The sequence below is a fragment of the Garra rufa genome, chromosome 17 (genome assembly GCF_049309525.1).
Source record: "Garra rufa chromosome 17, GarRuf1.0, whole genome shotgun sequence".
Taxonomy (NCBI): domain Eukaryota; kingdom Metazoa; phylum Chordata; class Actinopteri; order Cypriniformes; family Cyprinidae; genus Garra; species Garra rufa.
In genome coordinates, this window is record NC_133377.1 from 28,214,251 (window position 1) to 28,230,232 (window position 15,982).

Here is a 15,982-nt window from a genome sequence, read left to right on the forward strand (position 1 = left end):
GAATCAGAGTCTAATTTGATCTAAAGTGGATTCCTAAATTGAGAGAGGGGAAAAAAGTCTTTCCCTCTCTCTCTTCCACTTACGCAACCCCTCGTCCACATTCTTGACTCCGTTGCTTATTAACAACGACAGAAAGAGAGAGAAGGAGAATTAGAGATGGGGGAGGAGTTGTTCCCTTACACTGTCCTCCTTTCCTTTCCTAGTATAGTTTTCCTAGTAATGCACCAAAAAGAAAATTCTTAGTTGAAACAGAACTTGAAAAAAGGGTGCCCTGTATCAAATACTGAAAATTGCAATGGCATTATAAATTACCATTCCAAAATTTGGGTTGTGTGTGTGTGTCTATATATATATATATATACATATATATATATATATATATATATATATATATACACAGAACCCAAATTTTATGGTAATGGTAATTTATAATGCCATTGCAATTTACGGTATTTGATACAGGGCACCCTTTTAATTAATAAATAAATAAATAAATAAATTTTATTTATTTGTTTATTTATTTATTTAAACTGAGCTTAATGTGAGACATGATCTTTTAAAAATCATTCTAATATGCTGATTTGCTAAAAAAAAACATATTTGTTAATATATTTATTATTTTTGTGAAAACCATGATACATTTTCTTTTGGGGTCATTTTAAATAGAATATCTGAAACAGAATCTGCAAAATTCAGGACACGCTGTATCAAATATTGTAAATGCAATTTAATAATTGTAAAAGCCCTTATAAATTACCACTTAAAATGTTGGTTCGGCATAATTGTTTTTGAAAGAAGTCTTTTACTCACCAAGGCTGCAATTATAACTGAATTATTTTCTTTATAACTAAATTACTTTTGACTTACATTTCTCTATAACTAAATTGCTATTATTATCAGAATCAAAATCAGAAATACTTTATGAATCCCTGAAAGGGAAATTAAGTTTGTTACCGCATCTTCAAATCACCAAAATAACAATACATACACAAATAACAATAGAGTCCTATATAAAATAAATAATAAAAAACCTTCCAAGATTTATATAAATATACAAGTAAAAATATAATAAATATTAGAATATAATGTATTATTTTGGTGCATCTGTCATCTTTATTTTTTTGTTTTATTTTATTTTATTTTATTTTATTATTTTAGCAAATTTTTACTTGTGCCCAGCCCACTTCTATCCCCATAACCTCATATTACAGAGATCTTAAATTCTCGAACAGCACAGTAAACCGTTCTGATGCCAACCCCAACTGAATTAAACCCTCTTGACTTCATAAGTGGAAAATCCTGACCAACATGGACAGAAACACAAAGGGCGAGAGAGGGAGATGCCAAACAGCGGCTACAGCTAGAGAAATCCTAACTGCTGTGGCACACGCGGCATAAACATCCTGTTTTGTGCACAAGCAGCTCTTGTGTGAATAAAATATTCCTTTGCTCAACTTAGCCTGGCGAAATGGAGGTACCAACAATGATATGGCTTCAATTATTGAGGTGTGTCTGAAAGCTTCACTAAAACTGTCCTCTCACTCAGAAAAGAGCTCCGGTTAACATAGAGGGCCCACCATGACATTTAAAAAAACACAGCAATCAGCACAAAGGTTAAGTGGGACAGGAAACCAAGGTGTGTGTGTGTTTGTCTGTGCTTGTGGATGCTCAAGGGTTATGTGCTTTCTTATTATTGGTAGTAGTCAACCACCTAACTTCCATCTAAAACTTGCAGTTTCTTCTTCAGATGTCAAATTCTAGTGGTACAACCTTTTTTGCTAGTAGAACAGTTCTGTCACTTTGAATGTGCATTAGTCAGAGCTGTCTGTTGTCTCTTTGATGCTCTCTAATCATTTTGACTTGGCTCACATCTCATAACTCGTTATGTAAGCACATGCTCTGGCTGACAGCACTCTCCACTCAGGGAGTCGGTCACATGACCTGCCTGCTCTCAGCCCGACCCTTATTGGCGACTGCGGGCTTCATTCGTGACATGTATTTCAAAATAAGTAACTATGGATTTGTGGATTTCGCTTGTGATAGCTCTCAAAAAAAGGTAAAATAAACTTTAAATTATAGGGGAAAAATATCTGCATGCTTCCCACCAGTCATGAAACTCAATTTCAGCATTTTGTCTATATGTGACTCCAGACCACAAAACCAGTCATAAGTAGCACAGGTATATTTGTAGCAATAGCCAAAAATGCATTGTATGGGTCAAAATTATCGATTTTTATTTTATGCCAAAAATCATTAGTATATTAACTAAAGATCATGTCCATGAAGATATTTTGTAAATTTCCTACCGTAAATATATCAAAACTTATTTTTTTGTTAGTAATATGCATTGCTAAGAACTTCATTTGGACAACTTTAAAGGCGATTTTCTCAATATTAAGATTTTTTGCACTGTCAGATTCCAGATATTCAAAAACTTGTATCTCGGCCAAATATTGTCTATCCTAACAAACCGTACATCAATGGAAAGCTTATTTATTCAGCTTTCAGATGATGTATAGATCTCAGTTTCAAAAAATTGACCCTTATGACTGGTTTTGTGGTCCAGGGTCACATATACTATTCAAGAGTTTGGGGTCGGTGAGAATTTTTTTATATTTTTTATATATATTTTTAAAAGATGCTCTTCAATTTATTTAAAGGTGCCATAGAATGCATTGAAACAATATTTCAAATTGTTTTCTGACATCTACATAGAAGGTATATGGCATAGAAAAGGGCAAAAAATCTCCAGAAACGGTTTTACAGGTCCATTTACAACCCTAGGATTTGTCCCTAGAGTGAAATGCTCTGTTTATTGCCTTATTTGGAAGCTTGGTGAATATTAATGAGGAACTCTGCTCTGATTGGCTGTCTCACAGAGCTGCTCGCTCTCACACAGCTGTAAGGAAACACATGGAGGAAATATATATTTAATTATGGCCGCTTTATTTATTTAACTCTAGCCACTTTTAATATGCGTTTTGTTGAATCTGCCGTTTTGAATCCGCCGACATTTTACTCTCTCTATAGTGATCGCATGTGCTCTGTGTATAATGTAAGAAGGACTTACCACACAAGTTTTGATGCTTTAGTGATGCTCAAGATCTGTAAATCATTCTCCATCATCAGTGCAGTCATCTCTCCTTACTCTGTTTATGTGGTAAGGGAAATCTTATGTACTGCAATGTAATAGGCTAGCGCTAGCATTAAGCTAACCATGTCCCTTCAGTGTCTTGCCTTGTTTTACCGATGTACTGACGTTAATGTTGATTGGGCTATGTAAATGTTGGGGGCGTAACTATTAACGATCCCGGGGCTATTGCGTAATAGTCGGTGTTATGTTGGAATTGACCTATTTTTCGCTGGTCTTTTGCAAACACCAGAATTATATAAGAAGGAGGAAAGGATGGTGTTTGAGACTCATGGTATGTCACGTCCATGTACTGAACTGTTATTATTCAACTGTGCCAAGGTAAACACAGTTTTCCATTCTATGGCACCTTTAATCTAAAATACAGTCAAAAAATAAAAAAAAATATACAACCTAAAAAAGATTTCCCTTTGAATATATTTTAAAATGTTCCAAAGCTGAATTTTCAGCAGTCATTACTTCTCGTCTTTAGTTCATGTCATAAAACGTTAATGTTTGAGGTGAGTAGGAGATTTATTTATTTTAAATAAATTAATATTTTTATTCTACAAGGCTACATTTAATTATTCGTAAGTAAAGATATTTATCATGTTACAAATGATTTCAAATACATGCTGTTCTTTTGAACTTTCTATTCATCAAGAATCCTAAAAAATGTATCAACATTTCTGCAAAAATATTAAAGGGATAGTTCACACAAAAATGAAAATAAACATGATTATCTCGCTCTCAAGCCATCCTATGAGTATATGACTTTCTTCTTTTAGACAAATACAATCGGAGTTAAATTAAAAAAAGTCCTGGCTTTTCCAAACTTTATAATTTCAGTGAATGGCTGTTGAGATTTTTAAGTCTATTCAGTGCATTCATGTTACTCATGGTTTGCAGGGTTAAAAACTGCCTTATAAAGCAAATCGATGCATTTGTGTAAGAAAAATATCCATATTTAAAACTTTAAATTTAAAACTATATAGTGTAATTGTTTCTGCTAGCTGTTGTACAAACATTTACGAGGTCTGTTGAGAATATGCTAGTCTCGTAAGAACCAAGTTTTGTTAGCAGCAGGAAAACCAGTCCCCTCTTGGCTTATATTAAAATCCCCCAACATTTTTCTTTACAAATCCTCGTTTTGTACTTCTAATTAGTGACCGGTGTTTTGTTTTGCTCTCCCCTGCGAGCCGTGTGGAGTACTTTTTATGATGGACAGATGCACTTTATTAGCCTTCAAAATCCCAACAGCCATTCACTGCCATTATAAAGCTTGGAAGAGCCAGGACATTTTTTAATATAACTCCGATTATATTTGTCTGAAAGAAGAAAGTCATATACACCTAGGATGGCTTGAGGGTGAGTAAATCATTGGGTAATTTTCATTTTTGAATGAACTATCCCTTTGATAGTTTTGTAGAAACAGTGATACATTACATTTGACCAATTTAGTGTATCCTTGCAGAATAAAAAAAAATCTAAAAGTAACTACAAAGTAAAAATCTGCCTTTTACTCCCTTAATTCCAAATCATCTTCACAGGACATGAGGCAAAGCAGCTTTCAAAGCTGTGCATGTCAGTCTTAAGTCATTCCATGAACATTTAATGACCCCTGAATCACTTGTTAAGCACATTAACTTATTTCTCTTCACTCTGACAGCTCAAAGGATCTGGTGGGTAGATGATGACGTTATGAGTGAGCCAAGCTTCAGCATTTAGGGAGACTGAATCAATAGGAAGCTGTCACTCACATCTCTGTCAGCACGTAGACCAGACCCCACACAGTGTCACAGCCCATGACTCAAGCCATTCTCACTGACCAACCGCAGAAACTCTCTTGCACCTCGACTTCCACTCAGCCCTCTTTTCCTGAAAACAACTTTTCATTTACGACTGCCTCCAAGCCTAGCAATGTCAAGATAATGTAAGAGCAAAGCAAGTCGGTTTTGGGAAGGATGTTGTGTTGTGTTGGCTCGGAGGGGGGTTGTGTTTTTAAAAGCGGGCGTTCGCCACTGTGACCCATTTCGAAACGATGCCAAGCTGATCAGAAAGAAGAGCGAGAATGACTGAGAGGTCCTCATGAATTCACCTCCTTCTGTGCGGAAACCCAGGCAAACAGCTGTTATTATGATTCAGCGGCTTGCGCACGTACGTGCGAACGTTTCCATAGAACCCTCGAGAAAAGCGAGCGCTCTTTAGACCCCAGTGGCAGAGCTGAAAGTTTAATGAGGTCATAAAGGTCTGTGTGGGGCTTCGACTTAATGCGCTTTGCCGTTCGGTTGGTTTTAACGGCCGCAAACACACATAGAGAGTCCATTTAAGTTTGTGTGTGTGCTTATTAGAGGGATAATGTTCAGGCCGATGAGTGTCCCACAGGTCTCTGGACTCTGATTGGTGCAATCTGAGCTTTATGTATATGCGCAGATAAGCTACATGGAAGGGAGTTTAACAACATGTGGCTAATCCCCTCTATTGAATTTTATGGTTCTCATTTTATAATTCTTTCACTGGGATTTGCATAAGTGTGTTGGGTTTGACAGGGAGATTAGTGCCCGTGTGACATACAGTAAGCACATCCTTCAGTCAGACCTCTTTATGACGTTGTCTTTGTTTGTGACCTCTCTTCAAGGGTTAATTTGGGCTTTTGGGGATGAGGGAATAATTCTGCTCCCAGGTTCTGCTAATGTCTAGAGGGAAGAATAGTGCTTAATGTAATGAAGGTTATTTGGGGTAAGTACATTTGCTAAATAGGGACAGGAAGTGTGTATTTTTGGAATGAAAGCTCCCGGAATTATGTTCCGGATCATTCTGGCTCAATTTAATGGAAAGGTTCAAGTTAAAACTTTGTCATTTACTTAACTTCATGTCTTTCTAAACCTGTTTGACTGACTTTCATAGGGCCTTTATGATTGAAAATGCGTAAGGAATCATGGAATCCCATCAAAAAAATTGAATTTATTGTATAACGCGGAATTTGCTAAATTTTGGATGAATAAATCAAAAGTAGGACAGTACACTTTAATCAAAACGTGATATGGACTAGTGTCTGTGAATATTAAGCTACAAAAATACTATTTATCTCTATACACAGAAGCGCGTTTTCATTTACTATACACATAGTGAAGCACGCATGGCGCTCGCTGTGTTTTCAGCCTCTGCCATGTCAGTATGAGTGATGATAATCATTAAAACTGCTCTGAGAGTCTCTTCATGAGCATTTCACCATTTCTTTTGAGTAAAACTGTCGTCATATCATATACTTACTGAAAACGTCTTCACAGCAACCCGTCAAAAAGTTCAGTTTAACTTGAAGAAACTGTGACAGAAATATAAAAATGAATGTAGTGATAGTAGTACTACTACTAATAAAATGATTAAAACATTACTTTTCAGATCATATTTGCCAGAGAAAGTATTAACCAGAATTTAATTACCAGATAAATGTAAACACACACACAAAATAAACAAAATAAAAAATTATTTAGATTTTTTTTTTTTTTTTTTTGTAAAATCATTTATCAATATGCTTTTAATTATTAAAACTTAATGAAACTATTAAAATGGAATCCAGAAATCTAATACAAAACAGAATCTGGTAAAATTAGAGAATTTGAGAAAAAAAGTCATAGGGCCCAAAAATGTAATGTTTGTTGAACTTATAAATTTCTTCTAAATTGTGTAAGTTTCATGACTTCAGTTAATTAGACATGCTTTCTGATAATAAAATAAAATAATATAAATAAATAACTTAACCATTAAAACAGAGTCTAGAATAATTAAAATAGGGGAAAACTGAATCCAAAAAAATTAAAACAGATAAAAAACATATTTCATAGGGCCCTAAAATGTAATTTTTGTTAAACATCTAATAAATTGCTGTTTAATCGTTTATGTTTCATGACTTCAATTAATTAGACATTGCTTTCTGATAAAATAAATAAATAACCATTAAAACAGAGTCTAGAATAATTTAAATGGGGGAAAACACTGAATCCAGAAAAATGAAAACTGATTGAAAACATATTTCATAGGACCCTAAAATGTAATAAATTGCTGTTAAATTGTGTATGTTTCATGACTTCAATTAGTTAGACATGCTTTCTGAAAAAAAATGCACCATTAAAGAGTCTAGAATAATTAAAATTATTAAATTAAAAAGATTAAAAACGGATTTCACAGGGCCCCATTTTCTTCTGTAGAACATAAAATTAAATGTTTAGCAGAATGCCTGAAGCTGCTCTTTTTTTTTTCTATAGTGAGTTGTATAGTGAGTTGACTATGACTGTCAAGCAGGATGCCCGATGAATTAAATAACCCAAAGCTATTGCATGGCTTCAGAATATAGTGCTTGAGTTTTATTACCTGTTTTATGACACTTTTATGCTGCTTTTGCACTTTTTGGAAGCTTGAAATCTCCATATTTCCATTAATAGTAATTGCATGGAAAAGAGTGACTTTAAAGTCATAATGATCCTCTCTTCCGTATTGTGACCAACACTGCCGCTCAAAAGTGGGATCGGCAAGACTTGTAATGTTTTTTAAATGTCTCTTATGCTCATAAAGGCTGCATTTATTTAATCCAAAAAAAAAAACTAATATTTGTTTATTACAGTATAAAATAATGTTTTTTATTTGATTATACTTTAAAGTATAATTTATTCTTGTGATGCAAAGCTGAATTTTCATCAGCTGTTACTCCAGTCTTAAGTGTCACAGAATCGATTCTAATATTCTGATTTATTATTAGAATGATCAATGTTGGAAACAGTTGTGCTGCCAGATATTTTTTTTGGAACCTGTGATTCTTTTTTTCAGCATTCTTTGATAAATAACAAGTTAAAAAGAACAGCATTTATTCAAAATATAAATCTTTTCTAACAATGTAAATCTATGCTATCACTTTTCATTAATTTAACACGTCCTTGGTGAATAAACGTATTAATTTGTTTCAAAAAAAGAAAGAAGAAAAATTTGCTGACCCCAGACTTTTGAACAGTAGTGTATATTGTTAAAAAAAACTTTCGATTTTAAATAAATGCTGTTCTTTTAAAACTTTTATTGATCAAAGAATCCTGAAAAAAGTATCACAGGTTCAAGTGCAGCTCTGAATGAGAGCTTGAAGTCAATTGTAAGAAAGCACATGCATGGATAAATCGTTCACAATAAAATCAATCAAATGCATTTAGAAAACAGACTTTATTAAGAGCAGATTTCAAATCTGTCCATTTGTGTTCCACAAAAGAAAGTCAAATGGGTTTGAAATGATGAGGCAAGTAAATGATTTTTCATTTTTGGTTGAACGATTCGTTCTACTTGTCGTTTTCTCATTTTTGCTGTTTCTCTCTTTTGCTTAGTCCAGCCTCGCTGTCTCTCTCTGACTGCTGTGGTTCTCTAAGAATGACTGCATTGTGTAGTAAAACCTACTCTGGCACAGCCGCTTCTACTTTTCTGTGTCTCTTGAAGGTCAGATCAGTAGGGGGCCCGTGTCAGCAGAAATCAAATGGCATCTTGTCCCCTAAAAGTGGAGAGACCGAGCAACAGCTGTTCAGAGGGGGAAAAAAAATCCCACTCAAAGCAACTAAAGCAAAGTCAGAACACTCTGAAATTTGTGTCTATGTTTACCACAGAAAACCTTGGGAACATCAAATGCTCACCCTCAGTACGTCTTCTATGTTCTATCTTTTTTTCTTTCCTCATAATACTTGGCAGTAACTGCAAGTGTACAAGGCTAAAAACTGCTCTGAGTCATGCTGTAAGATACAAGTGCTCTCGTGGCAGAAGTGCACAGCTCCTCTGAAGCAGCCTTCTGCAGCTCATCTGGCTCCTTGTGAAGTGGCATTCAGACTAGAGTTGTGATGTGAGTGTGAATACGTGTGAGTACAGAGTCTGTGTCAGCGGCGTACAGTGGTGCATTTTGCTGGTCTCACGTGGCTGCGTGTTTGACAGCAGAGAGCAGAGCAAAGAGATACAAGCATTTTGGTAGCAATAAATAATGAATAATTTAGCTTCTGGTATGGCAACCCACCGTGTTTGGCAAAATGAGGGCAGATGTGTGGCATAGTTTGGGCCCTTTAATACACTAATTAGGCAAACATACACTTCCATTCAAAAGTTTGGAGTCAGAATAATATATAGTTTAATATATAATATATAAATATGTTTGCCTAATAAGTGCGCTGCATGTCTTTCATCATTTTTCTAAGCAATATTACAGTGTTATTGTATTTTTGATCAAATAGGGCTCTAAGATTTCTGCAGCGTGAACAACGCAGACTGAAGCACGAAATCCAGTCATAAAAATTAAAATTTAAAACTTGGAATGTCACAGAATTTGCCAGATTTTGGATGAATAAATCAAAAGTAGGTCAGTACACTTAAATCTTAAAAACAATTGATCATTTAAACTATTTTTAAGGAATATTTACCAGAAAAAATACTTACCAGAAGAATGTAAATACACAACACTTTACTTCTGAAAAAAAAAAAAATGAATAAAATAATAATACATTTTTTTTAATTAATTAGAGATGCTTTTGATTAAGTTGAGAAAAAAACAATAACTTTTTTTTCATAGCCTAAAAAATGTCATTTTTGTTAAACGTTTATTAAAATGTTTCATGATTTCAATTAATTAATCAAATTAAAACTAAAATTATTATTAAAACTAGTTTTAAGAAATATTTACCAGAAATTATATTTACCAGAATTTATTTACCAGAAGAATGTAAATACACAACATTATTTCTATAATAATAATAATAATAATAATAATAATAATAATAATAATAATAATAATAATAATAATAATAATAATAATATTAAAAAAGAATAATAATTGGAGATGCTTTTGATTAATACATTTTAATGAAATTGGAATGAAGAAAATTAAATGGGGAAAATACAGAATTTAGTAAAAACAAAACTGAATTTGAGAAAAAAGTCATAACCTTAAAAGTTTAATTAAAATACTATTATTATTATTATTATTATTATTATTATTATTATTATTAAAACATCATTATTAAAACATTAAAATGTTTCATGATTTCAGTTAATTAATCAAATTAAAACTAAAATTATTATTAAAACTAGTTTTAAGAAATATTTACCAGAAATTATATTTACCAGAATTTATTTACCAGAAGAATGTAAATACACAACACTTTACTTCTGAAAAAAAAAAAAAATGAATAAAATAATACATTTTTTTTAAATTAATTAGAAATGCTTTTGATTAAGTTGAGAAAAAAACAATAACTTTTTTTTCATAGCCTAAAAAATGTAATTTTTGTTAAACGTTTATTAAAATGTTTCATGATTTCAATTAATTAATCAAATTAAAACTAAAATTATTATTAAAACTAGTTTTAAGAAATATTTACCAGAAATTATATTTACCAGAATTTATTTACCAGAAGAATGTAAATACACAACATTATTTCTATAATAATAATAATAATAATAATAATATTAAAAAAGAATAGTAATTGGAGATGCTTTTGATTAATACATTTTAATGAAATTGGAATGAAGAAAATTAAATGGGGAAAATACAGAATTTAGTAAAATTAAAACTGAATTTGAGAAAAAAAGTCATAACCTTAAAAGTTTAATTAAAATACTATTATTATTATTATTATTATTATTATTATTATTATTATTATTAAAACATCATTATTAAAACATTAAAATGTTTCATGATTTCAGTTAATTAATCAAATTAAAACTAAAATTATTATTAAAACTAGTTTTAAGAAATATTTACCAGAAATTATATTTACCAGAATTTATTTACCAGAAGAATGTAAATACACAACATTATTTCTGAAATAATAAATTAATAATAATAATAATAATAATAATAATAATAATAATAATAATAATAATAAAATATTAAAAAAGAATAATAATTGGAGATGCTTTTGATTAATAAATTTTAATGAAATTGGAATAAAGAAAATTAAATGGGGAAAATACAGAATTTGGTAAAAATAAAACAGAATTTGAGAAAGTCATAACCTTAAAAGTTTAATTAAAATACTATTTATTATTATTATTATTATTATTATTATTATTATTATTATTATTATTAAAACATTATTTTAAAGTAATATTTACCAGAATTTATTTACCAGAAAAAAGTAAGCACACAACACAGTAATGACATTTTAATGAAATTGGTATCCAGAAAATGAAATGGGAAAACACAAAATTGGGTAAAAAATAAAACTGAATTTGATTAATTAGACATTCTTTTTGATTAATATTTTTAATCTAACCATTAAACCAGAGTATAGAAAAATTAAAATGGAAAAAATACTCTGGGAAAAGATATGTTAGCATTAAAAAAGACATGTACCCCTTTATAAACTGTCTTGTTTTGTACAGATTTAGGCAGTGTTTTAGGAATGAATAAAACACAGTGGTGCTGTCCATGGTGCTGAAATGGCCCTACAGTCATGGCGATGTCCAGGGTGCTTAATGCTTATACCGTGTTTCTGAGTGCTGGGCGTTGTCTGTGGTTCTGAATTATAGGCTACGTCCCAACAAGCCTTGTCCAAGGTGCTGATTCAGAGCCCAAGCTCTATTTGTGTCAAGGGCATCTTTTAAAACTGTTTCAGCTTGCCTGTGTTAGTTTACACAGTCTTGTACTTGTCCGAATTGCTGAATAACAACATTCAAGGGTTCACTGCTCATTTTAATTTAGTTTATAAGCAGTTTCACATTAGGGCTTTGTAATTGTAGAAACGCAGCAGAAATGACAAACGCCAGCGTGAATTTGCTTCACAGGCCGCTTGAGCTATATTGCATCATGGTGGTGTTGTAAAACATTTATTTTCTCTTTAGAAAATTAATGTTTAAATGTTAAACCAGCACAGTGTACCGCAGACCGTATTCGCTGGCTGAAAGCCGTCAAGATTCTTGTGCTTTGCAAAGCTGTCCAGCATTATCAGCTGATGACCGGTGCACTTCATTTCACTAAGTGCAGCTCTGCAGGTCTGTCAGTCCCCATTTGAGCTCTAATGCGCCTCTGATGCAGTCACCCTCCAGATCAACAGCCTGTCCTCTGAGACTGTGTGTTCATTATTATTAAACACTCGCAGCTCTATGTGTTCTGACAGTGAGAAAGAAAATACACAACATATAATTGCGATTTAATGATTTTGATACCTACATTCTCATATTGTTTCTATCTTGATTTTGTTTTTTCCCGCTCCAGTTGTCTTGCTGAATTCTAAGGAGTCCCAGGCAGAGCTGGGTTGGACCTCATATCCTTCTAATGGGGTAAGACCTTTATGTTTATTCATTAGATCTTCGTAGATGTAGAATTTATACCATGGTTTTAGTTAAGGGCAACTAAACCATCATAGTTCATGGTGGGACTGAAACAATAAATGCTAAAATTGATAACAATTGATAATGAAAATGACACATTTTCTTTGAAACTTTCTATGAAACCCATCTGAAACATTACAGTTGCCACAGTGCAAGAAGTGCTTTTATATTAAAAGCTTTAACTGAGTGCTTTTATATTAAGAGCTTTAAACAAATTAACAAGCATAAAGTTTGATGCGGTTTGCTGTTTAATGTGTTAGAGACGTGTTTTACATCTGTATCTTTATTACTGTGTTCCGTTTTGTATAATACTGAATAAATGAGTGTAATAGTTTTTTTATGGTCTATTTTTACGACGTTGTATTGTCTAATTTAAAAATGTTTTCTTTTTATGTTTTGGGCTTGTATATTATTGTGTATTGTCTGTGTACTGATGGATGTAATGAAATGTTGTTGTTGTGTACTAGCCATTGTATTTCTACAGAAATGACCGGACAGTGTGTATATGAGGGCCATGAGCCAAAGACAAGCTTCCCTTCAGGGATAATAAAGTGTACTGTACTGAGTTGAATTTAACAAACAGATGGAGCACAATAATAACATATATATAATATAATATAATATAATATAATATAATATAATATAATATAATATAATATAATATAATATAATATAATATAATAAAATGAAGTAAAATAATGAAATGGGATCTTTCAACAGATTAATTAAACTGAGTTGAATTCGGGAACCGGAAAACGGAAAACAGGACTAATCATTCTTTTTGGAATTTTTAGACACATTTCACTATGTCTTTTCAAATGCCTAGGTCTGTTTAATTTCCTTAATTATACAATTTTTAGCACTATTTTTAAACATTTATTCAAGTATTAATATATAAATTATCTCATGTATATGCTTGTTTAAAACCAGGGATTAAAAACGAATTCCAAGTAAAAACTGTATTTTTCTTTACATTTCCAGAGAGCAAACCGAACGAAATTAAACATTATTTCATAAATTCAAGGCACTATAATTTCCTCATTTGCCTCATTCCTCATTCCTTCATTTGATACAACTATTATAGCTAAACAATTAATATATATATAAAATAATATTATTTTGTCATATCCGTGATTCCTGAATTTATATATGAAAACTTTGTTTTAAAGTGCATTCATTATGTTTGTGTAAGAAAATCTGGTAACCTAGCCTATTAAGTTGATTTAATATTCTTGATCATTTTTAGAAGTTAAAAGTTAAGAAAAAAGGAATTAGCTTGTAGTCTATATATATATATATATATATATATATATATATATATATATATATATATATATATATCGGACAATCACTGACATCATTTAGAGTACTTCGAAAACCAAACTATTTAAATCTGTATAAAGGAAAGACAAAATAAATCACAACAAGAACAATCTGTATTTTTCTTGTAATCAAGAACATTTCTTTTGACAAAATTACCTAATTAATACTGAATGATGTTTGACAGTGAACGCATCTCCACCGCATAGCCGCATATAATCGCTGGTGTCAGTCGCAAATATTAAACATGTGGGTCGGGTACAATATTTTCTTTCTTTTTTGCGGTCTGAGTTGCAGGCGGGTTAGTTGAAAACGTCGGTCGGGTTCGGGTTGTTTATACATTGACCCGCGCATCACTGGGGGAGACTGATTATCTTGGAGGTAATATGTGTGATTTTAGTGAGTTTGACTGATGGCCTGTTGACAATTGGACAAAGATTGTCACTGATGTGTCCTTTGAAGTGTTTTTAAAGTGAATTTTGCAACTTAAACAGTTATCAGAACAAATAACACTGAATTAAGATTTGTACAGAATACCCAAACCCTTCCCTAAACATTAGCCTACTCTCAAGCTGTGTGGTTTCTCATTCTTCTGCATGGACCTGTGACAAGCTGCTCTGACACTGACAGTACCGGTCAACCTGTCTTTGTTTGAAACTGGTGGACAAGAAGATACAGCATTCAGTCATCACATTTGTCATTATTCTAACAATGTTTTACTATTGTGAAACACCTAAGAACAGCAGTCTACCTAAACATTAGACCTAACTTAGTCATCTGCATTTAACGATGTTGGTACTATAACAACATTGCTAAAATGCAGTCTTCGTTTGATTGTTTTAATCGTCTGCGAGCAAAAAGGAAAGGCTAAAGTACTGATAACATACAAGTCTAAACTAACTAACGTTAATGTTAATGTAGCTAACGTTAATGCTATAACGTCATCGCCGGGTGCCATTAGAAAAAACTATACTACATACCTTCATAATTATGAATAAATGAGGAGGCGTAAAAGTTAAATCCCTTATCTAACAGAGTACTTGGGGCTCTGGACGTCCGTTTGGCTATACGGTGTACATCCGAAATTGTTGTTTGTGGTAGCTCCTGTAAACACCGGCTATAGAAGGTGGCCATAACTTCGCTGTACCAGTAGCGGATGGCTGGAAGTAGTTAAGGCTGTTTTGTAGAACCCGTAAGATTGTTGCGCATAACCGTCATTGAACAAACAGACAGAGCACAATAATAACTTTTTTTTTAAATTAAAATTAAAATTAAAATATTAAAAAGGTCCCTGAGTTCCCCCCCCCCCCCCCCCAAAAAAAAAAAAATTACAAAATAATGAAAATATGAATAATGAAATCGGATTCTTTATCCAATTAATTAAGTTCTAAACCTAAAAATGTAATTTTATATATATATAACTATATATAACTAAATAATGAAATGGGATCTTTTATCCAAATCTAAAATGAAATAAAACCTAAAAAATAAAATCTAAAATAAATAATGAAATGGGATCTTTCATCCAGATAATTGAAGAAGATTCCTGAGTGCCAAAAATAAAATTAAAAATAAAAGAAATTATAAAATAAAATAATAATATGAAATAAAATAAAATAATAAAATTGAATTTTTTTTAATCAAATTAAATTAAGATGGTTTGTGAGTCCCAAAACTAAAAAGATTTAAAAAAAAAAAAAAAAAAAAAAAGATATAAAGTAAAATCATGAAATAGGATCCTTTATCCAGTTAATTGAAGAAGGTTCCTGAGTCCCAAACCTAATCTTGGGATCTTTCTTCCAATGAATTGAAGAAATAATCAACAGATTAATAAAACTGATCAAACAGTTAATAACTTTTTTAAATTAAAAAAAATAAATAAACAAACAATCAAGTAAACAATATAAAATAAAACATGAATAATAAAATAAAATATAATGATGAAATGGGATCTTTTATCCAATGATTTGAGGATGGTACCTGATTCCCAAACTTAAAATAAAATAAAATTAAATATAAATATAAAAAAATTAAATGGGATAGTTTATCAGTTAATTGAAGAAGGTTCCTGAGTCTTAAATCTAAAAAAAAAAATTAAAATATAAAATAAAATAATGAAATAAGATCTTTCATGCAATAAATTGAAGAAATATAATCAGATTAATTATCAATAATTGTTAGTTTCAG

General features: G+C 31.6%; 1 protein-coding gene across 2 annotated transcripts in view; it reads left to right on the forward strand.

The window, feature by feature from the left end:
- Nucleotides 1-15,982, forward strand: part of LOC141290032 (ephrin type-A receptor 7) — a 200,858-nt gene that overhangs the window by 29,639 nt on the left and 155,237 nt on the right. For both annotated transcript variants that reach the window (XM_073822228.1, XM_073822229.1), the window contains exon 2: nucleotides 12,360-12,424. In XM_073822228.1, coding sequence (XP_073678329.1) covers nucleotides 12,360-12,424 — 65 coding nt within the window. The remainder of the gene's footprint in view (nucleotides 1-12,359; nucleotides 12,425-15,982) is intronic.